The 17,013-nt window shown below is 34.2% G+C and overlaps 1 protein-coding gene across 1 annotated transcript in view; it reads left to right on the plus strand.

Moving 5' to 3' along the window:
* The window catches only part of PXDN (peroxidasin), a gene marked incomplete at its 5' end in the record, with an annotated part of 64,488 nt that extends 54,710 nt beyond the window's left edge, over positions 1-9,778 (plus strand). Inside the window, 4 exons of the mRNA XM_027908170.1 lie at positions 2,540-2,660; positions 5,125-5,257; positions 6,104-6,217; positions 6,877-9,778. Of these exons, the coding sequence (XP_027763971.1) occupies positions 2,540-2,660; positions 5,125-5,257; positions 6,104-6,217; positions 6,877-6,999 (491 nt within the window). The remainder of the gene's footprint in view (positions 1-2,539; positions 2,661-5,124; positions 5,258-6,103; positions 6,218-6,876) is intronic.
* Between the last annotated feature and the right edge of the window lie 7,235 nt (positions 9,779-17,013).

The raw sequence follows: 17,013 nt of genomic DNA on the forward strand, positions 1-17,013 counted from the left end.
TGGAATGGGTTGTTAAACATTGGAATGGACTGCTGAGGGAGGTGGTGAAGTCACCATTCCCTGGAGGTGTTCAGGAAACAAATGAACATGGCACTTAGTGCAATTGTCTAGTTGACAAGGTCAAAGGTTGGACTCAGTTGGACTCGATAATTTTGTAGTCTTTTCCAGTCCAAATGATTATGTGATTCTGTTAATGGATCATCTTGACACTTGCAGTATAACAATACCTTATGTTGCTTTTAAACATTCACTTTTTCTGCAGAAAATAAATTGGAATGGATAAGGCTAAATTTGGGACGTTTTAGGTAGACTTAAAAAAAAGGAGAATTTTAGATTTATTTTTCTTATTTATTGCTATTGATAAAGTATTCTTCATTAAAAATAAAATAAAAAAAAAAAAGTGTAAGAGAGAAATTTCTTGGTTTAGGCTTTCTCAAAGCTAAAGCATTCTATCCTGCACCTCTCAGCAGTGGCAATCCTCTTTGTTGTACCCGAAACAGAAACCAAGAACAAGAGTTGTTAATTTGGCAAGACATATATGAGTTTTTAAAAAACACAGAAAGTCAGGTCTGTGTACTTAAAGCTATCACTGAACATATGGTTCTCATATTTACTGGCCTAAGGTGATTAAACCTTCCCAGGATTTCAGACCTTTGTTTCTAAAAATCAACCTAGGAATACAAAAAACAATGGGCCATTGTTTTATTGTACCAAAAATTTATCTATATTATGCAAGATGACCTTGGCAGTTACTAAACAAAGGGGGATAGCAGAAACCTTTCACATATTGCTTCCAAGAGAAACTAAAGTCTTTGTGACACTCAGGAAAACTTTAAGCAACACATTGCTTTAAGAAAAGAATTCCTCTGACCAAAACTAGTACTTTCTCCCTTCAGAGTGTGACCCTTTTTCTCACCATACTAAATACAGGAGTGTTTAAGGGTATTCTAAAATGCCTTCATGCAAAGCATCTAACAGACACATCAGTCTGTTCCCATCTGAAAGCGCTTAATTTCTGAGTGGGCAGCAAGAACATTATGTGAGAAACAGCAGAACACATGCAAAGAATGAACAATATGTTGGCAGCAAATACCATCTAGTTCTTTGGTGTTGCTGTTATAACAGGAAGGTAGTGAATTTATTAAAGAACTGTAAGGAAAGAAAAGGGAAGGAGAATTGTGGATAACTTGTGTTCAAGAATGATCTGTAGATATTGTTTCTGAACTGAAATTCAGTCAGTACTTTTTTTTTTTTGTCATTCAACTTTCTTTTTTTCTGTCCTAAGTGGTATTGAGCCATGGACAAACTTAAATTTTTCCTAATAGGGTAATTTTAATAGTCTAATTTAAATCCAGTGTAATTAAAAGTAGTCCAAGATACTTATTTTTGTATAATCAGAGCAACTTTACATTTGTTTCTCAAGTTGCTCCGTTCAACAGAGACTTGTTTATTGACTTGAAGCTTCTGCAGTAATTTTTGTTAATACTTTAGGTATTCAATCCAAAATTCAGAAAAATACTTTATAAATGTTATTGACTTTCTGAACTAATTTGTTTTGGTGCAAATTAAGAAAAACTTACAGAAAATTGCTACTTCCAGGTTCAATTGCTTTCATGCCTCATTTTGCTAATACCAGACTTACATGATACATCCATGGCATTCTGTATTTCAATTTTCCTTTCTGTTTTACCAGTCTCTTCTTCTAACAGTTGATCATGCTGTTGGTTCCTGCTTCATCTTGGCCTGTTATGACTTTTAGCTTCTGTGAACAGAAATGAAAACTTCTTTTTTCTCATTGTCTCCTCTCGAAAGTGCTGTTGCAGATTTGCTATGTTTTCTTTTTATTTTTTTAAATGGGACTCCTTCCAAATGCTTACTGTGTTTGGAAGGCTAAGTAAAGTGAACCAAAGGAAAGAACATACTTCATCCTGTCAAGACGTCCTCTTAGGATCTTAGGAGATTTCTGTCATGGATTATTCTCAGGCTTGAGATTTTCACTGTGTGGTGGAAAGAGGTTTAGGGTCTGGTGATACCTTCAAATTCCTGAGATTTGGAGATGTGGCTGGTCAACCTATAAAGTGTGTCTGCAAATGTGCTCCAGGATTTAATTATAAACTCTCTTTCAGATGCCAAAAATAATAAATAATAATGCCTGGGATAGATGAGGAAGCCAAAGGGTGGGTTTTTTGTCATTGTTTTTCTTCATATGTAAGTGCCCCTTTTGAAAAGCAGAAAATAATCAAAAAACAAGAGTGTGGAAATTTCAGAAGTGAAAAGAATAGTTAAAGTAGCACTGGATAGGTTTGTAAAAATAGAGTTTATTCCTTTGTTTCACACTTAAAAGGTGGTCTGTGAATAATCAAATTCTCTGCAGCCAGCTAACAGGACATATTCATCTGCCATCAACTGATTCCAGAGGGATCAGACTGAATGTGTGACTTGCCTTTACCAATTCAGAAGACACTGCAAAACCATATTAATACTATAACTGGTGAAATATACTGTAGTTTATAATATGCTATTTCTTGTCTAATTTCAGACTGTAGAACTAGAGGACAGTTTAATGCATTTTCATATCACTTTCGGGGAAGACGCTCTCTTGACTACAGCTTTCAGGAGGACAAGCCCCTGAAGAAAATGAAAATGTCCAAAACAGTAAGGTGAGTTTTGGTTTTGGTTTTTTTTTAAGAAGTATAAAATCTCATTTGTTTTCAAAATGGAATCAAACTGAATCATTTCTTTCTGAGTGCATACCACTTTTTTCCAGTGCCTGCTTTTTCAAGTTTATGATTGATGTATTTAATTCTGACACTTCTGCATCTCTGCTAACAATAACCCACTTTTTCTCAAGCTCAAATTTGTGTAAAACTCTTTGTTGGTGACATAGCATAGTTTTTTTGTTCTTCCTGCGCTTTTCCTACTGTGCTGGCAGTAACCAAACTAAATTATTTCATTTCCTCTTTGGAGCTCCTTGTTCCTCCTGTAGAAATGGAGAAAACCAAGTCTTGATTATACTGGCATAAAAATTTGGGATTAATGGTAAGGATGGCTTCTGGTACCAAAATATTCAGAGCAGGAAAGGAGAACAGTAGTGTACAGACGATATTGTTTATAACTCCCTAATCCTCAAAATACTGTAGCAGGGAAGTAAGTCACAGTGTTGGTCAGAAATTTTCAGATGCACAGGGTCCTTGCCTTTTCTAGGTTATCAAAACTTACCTATGAGTTAGTGACATGAAATGAGTTCTGCTCAGACCAAGCATTTCTTGTGAAGATCCTTCATGATGAGCTCTTTTGAATTAGCTTTCCTTTTAGCATACATTCTTTTAGCAAATAAAATTATGTACTTGACTGATGATGATGACAACCAGGCAAAGTCTACCTACTCTGGCGAGGAAAGCATCTAGACAGATGCATAGACAGGTAAATGTATTTCAGCAATTTCAAATACTCATGTGGGTGTTCTAGCACTTGAAGAAACACTGCCTTTATATTTCACTTAATTGATAGGAATCTGTCCTGAAGTAACAGAGCCTTTAGGTGTTTAAGATTTTAGACAAGAGAAGACAACGGCTAAGTGTAAACTGGCTTATAGATAATATGAAAAGAACAGTTCCTTTGAAGTAATTGTTAAAGAAGGAACAGTTCCTTTGAAGTAATTGTTAAGAAGAATTGTTAAATTGTTTGTCTTTTCAAGTGAACTGGTAGAAGTTTTGAAATTTGCAGAATAGCAATTCACTTTTTAAGGATGCTAGTTCCACAGTTTTAAAACTGTAAAAGGGTTAAATTAAATAAAAATGAAAGCCAGAAAAAATAAACACTTGTGTCTGAGTAGCAGCTTGTTCTGCTAGCTTGCTGTTTGACTGTGTTTCAGAAATCTACAACAGTCCCATTACTAATTAGGAATACAAAATAGGAAATTTACAATACTCTATTTGTAGCATAAGTAAAACTAAAGCAACCTGCCTTTAATGTTTGCATCAGTTCTTTTGCTCAGTGTGTTTAAATTGCATGTGTGGTGAGAAGATTCTTTTTCTCATTTCTTTTCTTCCTTCTTGTTTTCAATAACTTGAGCAGGTGGGGAAGATTAAACATTTTGTTATAGAGCAGCAGCTGGTTTACTTGAATTTTGGCATGTTATGTTGTTTAGAGTTCTTTTTCTTTAATTTAGATGAAAAACTATGGGAAACTAAGTAACTTGAACCCCTGCCAGTAAGCGCTGTTTTAATTTATGCAGAAAGATTATAAATCATGAGCCCTGTTACATGGGAATTTCTTTGCTTGTTCATTCTTTGGGGTATCCCTTAGCACCGGAGATGGCGTTAACAAAATAGGAATGCTTGTATGGATTCAAGGATCTTAATGTAATAAGTGACTTAAAAATTAGTGTCCTCCTTGGTTTTGAATGCATGTTTTGTTAAGTGGTGCTAGATAATACATTATTATTTATAGACAGTTCCTTTGATTGCTCCTTCTCATCAACAGATTGAATTGATTAACACAATTTAGGATTGTACATCTGTTAAGAGATACCACCTGAAAAGTGCTACAGACAAGAGACTTTATATTTTTTGTACTGTAGTTAGTACAGATGTTAGTTAAAATGGGACACAGGATTATGTTCATATCTAGAAGTATTTCTCATTTTTTTGTGAAAACCAACTTTTTCCTTTTCAAAGTCATATGTCTTTAAAAACACATTCTCCTAATAAACATGTAGAGGAAGAAACTGTGGTTCAGAATGTAAAATGTGAACTTCAAATTTGGAAGGAACACTTTTTAAGAGTTTCCCTTTGTCTGCTTTCGTATTGGAGGCTCAGGAGTGAATTTAAGATAATGCTCTACAGTGTCACTTATGACAACTTTGTGTGCACCCCTGTATGAAATACATAATTTTTCTAAGTAGAAGAAATTCCCTATTGCTGAAGATATTAACAATAACCCAGAGCTTACCTGTCCTGAGTCTGTCTTCAGCACCTTTGGGTCTTGCATGCTGTTGTGGTTCATACAGTTCCTACATTTGTTGGTTGCTCTTCTTTTACATTTTTGCTAGATGTTCCAAAATATCTTGCCAAATAAAAATGAGTTAGATGAATATCCTGACTTGGCATTCATTTGTTGCAGTTCTGTGAAACAGAATAAATTTTTTCGTAATGCCACATCAGCATCTAATGAAAATAGAAATGTACCTGCAGTTAACGACTTCAAAGAATTTGTTTTGGAAATGCAAAAAACTATTTCAAGCCTCAGAAATCAGGTAAGATGCTATAATGAGCAGTGTCTAATTGTAGATTTAATTCATAATGTTTTCCTAACATCACTCGTATTATATTTTCAATATTTAGACATCCCTTGCAGCCAAAATCCACCACATAGTATCTCAAACAGAAAACAACACAGAACATGGTGTGTTATTATTCTTTATTTCTATGTTCTTTTGAAATCATACTGAAGTATTCTACAACTAACCGTCTTGACTTTTGAACCTGAAGCCTTGTGTAACCATTGTGTACTAAACATGGAATTACTTTCTCTAAAAATTTTTGTGTAGCACCAATAAAATCTTTTTTCCTATTCAAAATGTATAGAATCTCTGTAAAGCTATGATTAAAATGTAGCCTTCATAAAAAGTAATATACCAGACTACAGCTGTAAATATTGTTAAGATCTAGATCACTTAAAGAAGACTTTTACAATATTTGCAAACAAACTCTTTATTAAGTCATAGTGGAATTCCGTTTTTAAAATGTATAACATACAGGAGATAGTAAAAAATCAAAGCAAACATTTTTAATTAAGGTAGGGGGTTTTTTTTAAAAAAATCACCTCCTTTTCAAAACATTTTTGACAGTTTAAATTTTCTGTATATAACACAGGTAGTTTTGTTCTCTTTGTATGCTCTAGCTGAATATTTCAATGGTAGGGAAGATATATTTTCTGTTAGCTTTCTTTTGAAAGACTGACTCCATAGGTATTAGTTGTTTCTAGTGTTTTAACATTATATAAACTAAGTAGTGAGAAGAAAAACCCAGACAAGTATTTAACATGGATTATGTAGTATAAATCCTTTATTTGATTATTAACTTTTTTTAAATATTTTCAGATAAAAAAACTTGAATCGCGCCTCAGTAATTCTGATTGCACTGATGAAGAGGGTAAATCATATTCCAGCAATGAAACCTGGAAAAGGGACCCTTGTACTGTGTGTGAATGCAAAGTAAGTATTTGGAAATTCATTTTGACATAGAAATTATGTTAATTTCTACTTCTAAAACAACAGTCCCAGTTTTGTGCCTGCTGTTTTCTGGGTAATATTTGCTAACTGTTTTTTTATGGATCTTCAGATATTTTGTGCAGAAAATTATATTTTCAGATATCCCTGCCCTTGACACTGTTAATCTATCTTCCTTATATTTCCTTTGTCTATCTATCAGCCTTTATCTATCTTTATTATATTTCCAGTTTCATGAATGTATAGTTATATGGGTAAAATTACTGCAAAGTGAGATGTTTCCTGAAAAAAGTCTACTAAAATGCATAAAAATCAGTAAAAGCTCATCTGACTTAGTGCTAGATTTTAATTTTCTTTCATCCTAGTAAAACTTTTAGAAGGTAATTAAAGAAATATGTTAGTGCTTGATACCCCAGTATCACCTTAACATTTGATAAAAGGGTATATACTGCTTCATTAAAGAGATGTGGTAGTACAGAGAGCACCTTAGACTTGTCAATAGAAGTTTATGCTGAAACAAATTACGTAGAGTTAATCATAGTAGTCAGGATCTTAAAAGAAAATAAATAATATGAAAAATGTATTTCTTGTTTGGAACATGTAGCTAAGAGTGGTTTGGTTCTGTTATTTTTTTCCTGACACAGGTTGGTCAGATTACCTGTTTTGTAGAATCATGCCCACCGGCTGACTGCGAAGCGCCTGTGAAGGTTAAAGGAGATTGCTGTCCAGTCTGCTTACAACAAAACATTAATAAAAAGAAGTCATAAATCTGTTTTTTAAGAATTTAGGGTGCATATTCCTCATTTCATATCATTGCCTGCTGATGGCAAAACCAGGTAACTACAGTCTTAACAACAGCAAGAAATCAAGATTTACAATATTCTAATGGTGCTGTAACAGTATAACTTATCATTTTTTTTTTCTGCCCGTGAAGGTAAATCACAATGCAAAAAATAATGAAAGGGAAATTAGCAAACAGGTCAAAGTTAATTGTGTGTTATACTTCTCAGGTTAGACAAACTCAAACTGGTGCTACTTTAAAAGAACACTGTCAGGTAGTTTTAGGTACCCAAAATGACTGGGCTTAGGACTTACTCTAAAAGGAACACTTTGTTTCCTATCTTTAATTAGTAACATTGAAAGTTTACTGTCCCTTTTTAGTACCAGTGTGACTTGATATTTAGCTCTTTGTTGTTGTTTAGTAAGACCCAGAGAAAAGGAAAACATGAGGTCACTGTGCCTGAAGCAATGTTGGGCCAGTTCCTGCAGATATCAGTGCATGGAAATTCACATATCATTTCTGCACCTGGACCAGCAAGGAAAAAATTAAACTATGTGACATCTTTCAAATCCTTTCCTTAATTCAAGGAGCAAAATTAATCAAAATTTTTAGGGGAAAAAAGCTCTAGAAATAGTAAGGAAATACAAGTAAATGTAATTGGAAGATACAAAAAGCAGCTGAATGTATATTTTACATGTAATTGACGGTTTTCCTCATTCCAGGGAAACATATATGACAGAGTAGCATTTGATCTTAAAAATGAATATAATCCTTTTTTGTCAAAACATATGTAATTGCTTGACAACATTTTTTTTTGTTTGTTTCATTTATTTTAAATCACTGTAACATAACCATCCAGTCCAGCATACTTCTTTTGATCTCAGATCAGCTCACATAATTGTATGGCCCTGTTTTGAAAATGTGAAAAGATGTCACAAGCCATTTTCTATACAAAGATTCCTACTGATTCATTGTGCATATTATCAATAGATATATGTTCCTGATTATATTGTGGCACTGTTTGTTGATAAAAATGAAAAATCAAAATCAAGGAGCATGATAAATTGTGGATTGACTACTTTTTCTGACAAGGTCTTTGATTATTATTTTTTTTTCTGAGTTTCATCTAATGCATATATATTTTTACCTCAATATTTTTATCTTTCATGTTAAAAATGGTCTACCAATGTACTTTATTTCCCATTTAATAAATGTTTAATGTTATAGAGTATATGTCTACACTAGCATTTCAAAGTTGTATACTTTTTAGAAGGCAAACTTCATATTTCTGACCAGGAATTATATTGAGTGAAGGACAACTATCATACCTCATTTTACAGCTCTTTTCTGTGTTTATTCAGAATTGATTCTTTCCCTGAATACTTAATATGTTAGAGTTTATGGCTCTGTCATTTAGTCCTAAGTTAGGACTAGCTAGAACCAGAGCTGCTCTTTAGTCACTGACTTCTGAGTTTAGCGTTAAAATGTAGGGGACAGAGATTTGGATATCGAAGAAATCTGCACAAAGTTAAATATTCATATGTTAAACATTTCAGATTATGCAAGCAGACTGAGTAGTTAATTATTACATGGTAGAACATGTCTAATAACTAACGTAGGATGGCAATATGAAATCCACTATCATATTTTGGCACATAATTTCTCTGATTACTAACGTTAATAATTTCTAATTGGATAAACTGACACACATTCAAAGTCTGGTGTATCTTTAAAGCTTACTACAGAAACTTGTTTCATGCTATGGTAGAAGCAATATGTACATGTGAGTGCTGTGTTAAAGGTGTGTGGTACACATGGAACTACAATTTATATTTTTAAGAATATTTTAACTGATTTTATATACAATGTTTTGATTTATGTAATTTTCTATGTTAATACATCTAGAAATTGTGTGTGGCGAGCATTTTTGAGTATCATATGATTCCTAGAGGTTGTCGTTCCTGTATTTCTTTGATACTCTGGTATTTTGTTGACTTGTTGAGAGTCCAAACCACATGTCTCGCCCTGTAATTCCAACTCAGATGGAATTCCCATTGACTATGGCAGAAATTCCTCAAAGAGAAAGGATTGCAGAGCTAACCCAAATATAATTTAGCTGTCTAAACAGTTAAGTAAGGCAGTAATACATCCAGCTGGTTACTACTTGCATTCTTTTATTCCAATTTTATATTAAATAAACTTTCTCAATATTTCTGCTAATAGGAGAAGAGAGTTTCCATTTATACATTTTAAAATAGTACCTTATATCTGACTGTTTCTTTTCGCAAGCCTCCAGAGTAAAGTAGGAGGTTTTCTTTGTTGTTCACTGTTTATTCATATGGTATATAAAATGGGCTTAGTAGCCTGCATATGCTTAAACAAGTGTAACAAGTGTAATATTGAGTTATTTTCTGCCATCCATGTGTTTATAAACCAGGAAAAACAGGTCTTTATCCACAGTTTAAAATGTTATCAGCCATGGATTGTACTAGTTCAGTTTTATTGCAGTGTCTGTAGAATCATCGTTAATTTTAACATTTCTGAAACAGTGGCCAATGGTTAGCTGACCATTTCCTCAGTATCCACTGTGAGAATATTGCTGTACTATGTTGCAAATTTTACATATTTATTTTCCTTTTTTTAATGTTACCTAAAACAAAGTCAGTGTTGTTGTTATTTTAACCAGTAAATTTACCAAAGAACTGTTTGCACTGTATAATGAATGCTTTTCAGTTAAAATAAAATGGGCCACATTTCCAAGTAAATGTCAAGTGATTTCTTCTCGTACATGTATTGTTTAGTTTATTTTCTGAAGGTTCCAGTGTATAGGCTTTTATCAAAGTTTCATATTACTTCTCTTAAGCAGGCTTGTCATGATCAAGAATCTGTTTCTGAAAACTAAGCATTGTGCTAATGAGTCATGTAGATTCAGTAGTTTATGTAATATTATGACACATAGAATTAAAGCATCTATTCATTGTGTTCTTCTAGGTGATGGGAAAAAGATACCATAGGCTTCGAAAGGGTATTTAAAAATATTCTTATTTCTTAGCAAAAATGTATACTCTTAGTGCTGAACATTTTTTCCTATTTTTTATGGGAATGTCATAATAGTTACATACAAATACATACATACTTCACCCTGTTCTTAAACAGTTTCTTCGCTTCCTCATGTCTTGAAATAGCTCCAATCATGACTTGCCCTCCCAAGCACTTGATTCGACATTTATTCTTTATTCACATCATTTCATGCTCATTCATGCTCATGCAATCTCAGTTCAAAATGAACTTTGCAAAAGAGATCTTACTTACCTCATCTTATTTCTCCATCTAAGGCTATAAATTACTTCTGGGCACATAATTAGTTATTTTCATCTTTTGGTAAGGTGTTAGGATCTCTAGGACACTGGGTCATTTCCTTTGTCAGATCCTCATGGAATTCATCTTTTTCTTCATAACTTGATTCAGTAAAGAATTTTGTGACACAAAATCATTGAAATTAGAATCACAGAATCAGCCAGGTTGGAAAGGACCTTTGAGATCATCAAGTCCAACCCTTAATTAATATAATTCTAAATTGCCTTACAGTGAAATGGGAGAAGTTAAAGATGGACTTCAAGAGACAAAGTAAAGAATGATTTTCAGGTTGCAATTAACTGTGCTTCACTGTAGTTTGAGTATTACATAAGGCAAATCTAGAAAACTAGAACTGCAGTAGGTTCATTTGTGTATTTTCTAGCAGACTGATGAATATACTGTTGCTCATTGAAAATGTTGATGAGAAGTACTCAGTCACTATCCATTAAAAATTTTTTTTTAATCCAAATTCAGACAAAATTAGTTTGGCAAAGTACTGCTATACGTTTTTCTAGTAACTTGGATTAGTAATGCATGCATATTTTAACAGACAGTTCCTAAATTCCTAAGCCTCATAAAATTAATACTTAAGTATTTATATTTCAGCAGCTTTTTTTTTTTTTTTTCCCGGAGACTAAAACAGGCAGAGACTTGAAGAGAATGTTTTCTTTCAGTAAATAATTTTATGTTAGTCCAAACAAGATAACAGCCAGGGTCAATTGCTAAGAAGTTCACTAATAGTTATGAGAAAAACAAGCCATGAAGTGTAGACATTTAGAAAAAAACCTCTTGGACTGATACTGGTATATATTGAGGAAGACTCAGTTATATTTGAAATAAATCAAGTAATTTGACTTTATTCCTTTTTGTTGATTACAGCTAAGAATCATTTAGCCACACTACGATTAAAGTTGTCTTTATAGGGAATGACCTCCCATAGTTAGTAACTTTGTCCTGTAAAATAATATTTTGCTGCCATAGCATATGTCATTATATAAAAGATTTCTCCTTATATTTTCTTTTCAGTCCTTTACTAGTTTCACACCTTTTGCCTATAAGAGATACCAAATCAGTAATTTTTGCAGTAAGATTTTTAGATATGTTGGAACTGTTCCATGGCTTTAGTTTGAAAAATAGAATAAGGTATCAAAAGCTGGTATGTTTGACTAATTTGTTAAAATAGATTAAATTAAGCATATATGGGGTAATACAATTATAAAATTACTAGTAGAAAGAAACTGCTTACTGTCCTCTTATGGTCTCTCATCTACAAGTGGGGGCTTCAGTGAACTGTATTTCAGAATTCAATAATTTTTGTTATAAATAAGAAAAAATGAGATCCGATATACCAAAAAAGCTTGTTAAGTAGAATATGTCAACAAAAAATACCAATATGAGCATATGCACATATCTTGTTCATGCTGAAAGTTTCTCAGACTCAAAGTGGAATGAAACATTATTCATATTAAAACTAATGTGAACCAAATAATTGCTAAATATTAAATAAATTGCTAGATACTAATACTGCCCTGACAAGTTTTTACATTATGATGTACCAAAAAGGAAGATGATAATGAATCATGAAAAGGCAGTGCTGTCTTTTGACAGCATATTTTAAAACAGACTTCCTAACAATATCAGACTGTTGTTTTGCAATTGTCCTGGCAGCTTAGTTCCTTTTCTTTTTTTCACACTTAGCCTGATGTGACATGGCAGGGTACATAACTCTGTACCTCCAACATACTTCCCCTATTCTTTTGTGCCTGATGTATTTGTTGTCCAGCTGGCAGTATTATGAATGGTCCTTTCACTGTGCTTCAGCATTCCAGCCTGGTAACAGACAGAGCAGATATGTCTAAATTACAAGAAGATCTGGCCAGCTGTATTAATTTGAAAAGCTATGAATTTAACATCTCTGTTTAGATTTGGAAAGGTAACAGAACAGCAATTCCTGCAATAAAGGAACCTGATTGTTGCATTCACTAAAGATGGTTGGTGCCTCCCCCAGTGACACAACTTTACATTCCCACAAGTCACATGCTTTGAGAACTGAATGGCCAAAACAAACATCATTACCTACTTATATCTTTATGAGATGCTGTCAGTTGTCAACCTGACTCGAAGCCATTGCAAGGATTGGAACAGTGAAGTGCTTCATGTCTCTTTTCATAGAGATTAGCATGATAAAGGTACAGAGAGGGGGGAAAAAAGTAATCAGGAATTGTCCCGAGAAAGGAAAATAAACTATTGCTTTGTTTTGGTGGGGACAAAAAGGGAAAGATTTTATCACAGACTCTGAATTTTTTCAGGCAGATGCAACAATTCATTAGGAATGTAGGAACAGGTTAAATATACCAAAACAACACATATACTGTACTGCAACAGAGAGTCCCCAGGCTCTGAGAAGCAATTTCAGCAGTTCTTGAACCATCTACTAGAGTGGTAGTAAGGCAGGCTTTTAGTTCTCTACCTCCATTCTGAGGCATTGCCTCTCTTTCTATGAAGATCACCTTTTTTCATTCTCCATGCTTTCATAGCTAAGGTACTTAAATATGAACTCAGGACTGTAGGCCAAGATGTTTACTGGGGCAAGTCACCAGCCTGACCCCTGAGAATGGCAGGTCCTGGTTGGTGAATGAGGACAAGAGAGGCCTGAACGGGATCCTTCAGAGGAGGGTTCAGAGTCAGCCAGTTAGAAACATTGCCCAAAGGGGCATACTGGGGTTCCTGGTTTTTTCCTGTGCTTGGGTGACAGACTTGGCACTACCAGCTGTGGATTTCAATAACACAGGTTTTGTACTTCCAGGGAATTCTGCTAGGAAACACCAAGGTGAGGGCTTGCTCTTTCCTAAGTCACTCTTCCTGTGGAAAGCCATCCTCTTGCTACACCTGAGAGGCAAGAGTGACAGCTTTCATATACAGAGAGCTATCCCAGTTGCTGAAGGAATGCTCAAGCTGTTTTAATAAAGCGTTTTCTCTTTTTCTGGGTGAAACTGAGTTATTTTACAACCTACACTTTTATTTGAAAACTCAAATGCTGTCATGAAAAAGGAATTTTTTTTTTTATTTTTTTTTTTTTAATTTGGCTTTTTAGCAAGAGCCTTCTTGAATGCAGTACAGCAGGCTGGAGACATTGTAGGAGTGGAATAAATGCTTTCTTGCAGCTGAACTGGCTTGGCATGATTACATACAGCCTTACATGTTGCCAGGCTAGTCTCTAATATTGAGAGTATTTAAAGATTGTTGTGGAATTATTTGGATTTTCTTTTATATCGACAATCAATTCAGGCAATAACAAACAATAGATGCCTTATGGTCAGAAAAGGACAGCTTGTTTCTGCTGCAGGCAAATATTAATGTGGATTTTAAACCTTCAGGTTATGTTCTTTTTCTTTTTTTTTTTTTTTCCTGTGGTGGATTGCTATTGTTATCCCAAAGCCTACCTGACAAGCAGCTAAAATTTTCTATTTGATCTGCAGATATATTCAGAAAACATCACCTTACTTTTCTGAATTTAAGATTTTGCACATTGGGAATGTGCAAATTGCTTTAGATTAACAGACTTTTAAAATCCCCAGAGAAGTCACTGCAGCCTTGTCTAGTAAACTCAATTCATCCACTGTTTCTTATATTAAAACACGTCGTGTTTGAATAATGTCTTTAAAAGACATGCAGTCTTGATAGAAAACATTAAAATGTTACTTCTGCACCACCATAATGTAAATTGTAGTAGCGAGTTACTCTCACAAGAAGTTTCAGCCTGCAATAGTTTGTGTGTATGTGCACGTATTCAGGTACTGAACTGCTCATCCTAACCCTTAGTTTCTCTCTTAAACTAGATTCAGACTTCTTTTTTTTTTTCAAAGTGGTTTAGATGGGTGCACATTTAGAGTTTTAAGATGACTTTTGTTCATTAATTCACACCAAGAATTCACATTCAGACAGATCTTAAAGCTGCTTTTAGCTATTTTACGGGCCCAAGTTTTGTTAAGAGTCACATCGTTTATTCCCCCATGAATAATTTTATTTTAACTGTGTTACACTAATGAGATAAACTCAGTCTAGAAAGGAAGCCAGATTTATGAGTAATTATTTTAATTTTCATTAGAGAAAGTAATTTATTTAAGGTTTTAAATTATTTAGTCTGGTATAGTTGTTCTAATGCAGCTACAGGTAAATCTTTCTCTTAGATTCCTTGGAGCAGAAATTAGCCAGGTATGACTGACCACATTTGAGAGAATAAGAAAGTAAGGGAAAAATAAATGAAGGCTGAGCTGCTGTTTCCCTTTTGTGATGAGATGTTCACAAATGAAAAAAGGTGGCAACTGTCTGGCTGTTTTTCCTCCACATCTGCTGCTGTTTGCCTCACTCTCAATCCACTATTTAAGTGTGCGAGCTTTGAGAGAAGCTTTGATAGGAAAGTCCGCATTTACACTGTAGTAACATCCTGTGTCGTCTGTGTGTTCCTAGTGATAATCTTGTCTTTCCTTTCCCTTTCAGCCTGTCTGTATTGCAGCCTGTAGTTCTGTCTTTAATTTAAATTAGATTACAACAACCCACACTTAGGAAAGAGCAGAAAAATATGGCTGGGGGAACTGTTTATATTAGAAGTTTAAAGAGTTTGGGCTACATAAGCTATAGCTGTGGTCAGGAATTTTACATATTTTAGTGTTGGATTTGCACCACTGGAAAATAAAATGCCTTGTTGGCCTGCGGAACAGCTGTGGTTAGCAGATGTGAAGACTTCCTAGTGCCCATGAAATCCACCACTACTCTGGAAAATTATTCAGCCACAGATGAAAACCTGAGTTCAGTCAAGCCTTGGTCTCTCTGTAGAGACTAACAATGCAAGTAAGTACCAGTCTTGGTGGGTTTTGTGATATTACTTGTTTACAAACTGGTAGAAAGGAGTTTGTTCTGTACAGAATTACTAATAATCTGGTATTGCTTCTCCATTAGAAACACTGCAAATCATCTTACTTGTTTTCTAGAAGCATTCAGATTAGCAGTAGTATTTAATTACAGCTACCGTAAAATCCATAATTATTGTTTGGACTATTACAATATTTATGCATAGAAAAATTGCTTGCTTGGTGTTTTTTTTTTTTAATTACTACTTTAAATAGTAAAATAAAAGAGATAGAAAAAGAAAATGCAAATGCCACAACAATCACATATTTATTTTGTAAACAAAATCTTGAGTGGTTTACTGCATATTACTAGATACAAACTACAGTGTTAACACCAGACTGTCACAGAAAATGTTATAGTTCACAGGTTCTTGCAAAGCAAACAAGATGGTAGTACTAAGTCTGGTCTAAAGAAAACTGATGGCAGTGACTGTGCCAGCTCATTTCAGCTTTCTAAAATCATGCTCTTTAATTTTCCTATGGGATTATAGAAAATTTAAGCACTTACTGTTTAAAATCTTAAGAAGGTATGACCTTGCAAAAGTGCTGTAGAAACCGCTTCCCTAAATGGACCATTATTTTTGTGTTTCACCTGTCATCCAGACAGATGGCTTTTTTGAAGACTGAAAGCCCATAAAAATCTGTGAACAGGAAATAAAAGACAGCACTGGAATCTTGTCTCAGGCAGGCCAATGTGGTAGCGTCACTGACATTCATGGTTAGTCCTGTGAAAGACCCTTGTTGTGCCAGGATTTCCCCCCAAATAATCAAATAATATTCCTGTAGTTCTGGATTTAGTGTATTAAGAGGGAGAAGGATTGTGGTGTCTTAAGATACAAGATCAGGAGATCAGTTTCAGTAACATCAGCCAATTCAGTATGACAGCACTGAACAATATATTTTTATCAGGAAGAAATCCTATTCTAACATTCCAAGCTGGTGTCCTGACTTTTGTTTGTTTAAATGTGTGCCCAGTACAACAAAACTGAATAAACAGAGATGTTGAAGTTGCAACTCCTGAAAACAGAAGTATTCCAAGGAACACTCATAACCAATTTACTTAACAAGTCTTGCCTAATAACATTGCTAGGCAGTAATAATATGTGACTACAAATTAAGGACAGAATTTCACTAAGTGTATTCATTTTACATGACACCATCAACAAAACCTTGGTGATATCCTAGAAGATATTTTTTTTTTATGTTTTTTTCTATGTAATTTTTATAACACAAGGTCTATCCCTGTGAATTCCTAGCTACAAATGAAATTGGAATCCATGTAAAAACTAACTTTTGCGGTTTGGGTCAGATATCAGGAAATCCTTCACTCTTCAGAGATGTGTAACTCTCCCAGCAGATTCAGGAATTCTCCTAGGCAGCTTGCCAGACTGTCAGGATGATGGCTGCTATCTCAGATCTCAGTTAGCACATTTTACTCTTCAGTGAAGATTTCCAGAGCTTGTTACATCAGTCTTGGACAGCACACCAAGGAAGCATACACAGGATCATGACTTACAGAAATACATTTCTCTCTTGGGCCCTGAATAAAATCTCCGGCAATCAGGCAGAAAAACCATACTTCCCTTTTGTCTTGTAAACTTGAGAGCCAATTAGTTAGAATATCTCTATGGAATACATGAATTTCCTGCTGTAGGCAGGAAGGAAAGTTCCACTGAAAATGGTATTCCTTTATTACATGTATTTTCTTTTAATCATGAAATATATTAATATGA

The sequence above is a fragment of the Empidonax traillii genome, unplaced genomic scaffold (genome assembly GCF_003031625.1).
Source record: "Empidonax traillii isolate 1590-97213 ecotype Southwest subspecies unplaced genomic scaffold, ASM303162v1 scaffold1637:size79528, whole genome shotgun sequence".
In the NCBI taxonomy this organism is placed as follows: domain Eukaryota; kingdom Metazoa; phylum Chordata; class Aves; order Passeriformes; family Tyrannidae; genus Empidonax; species Empidonax traillii.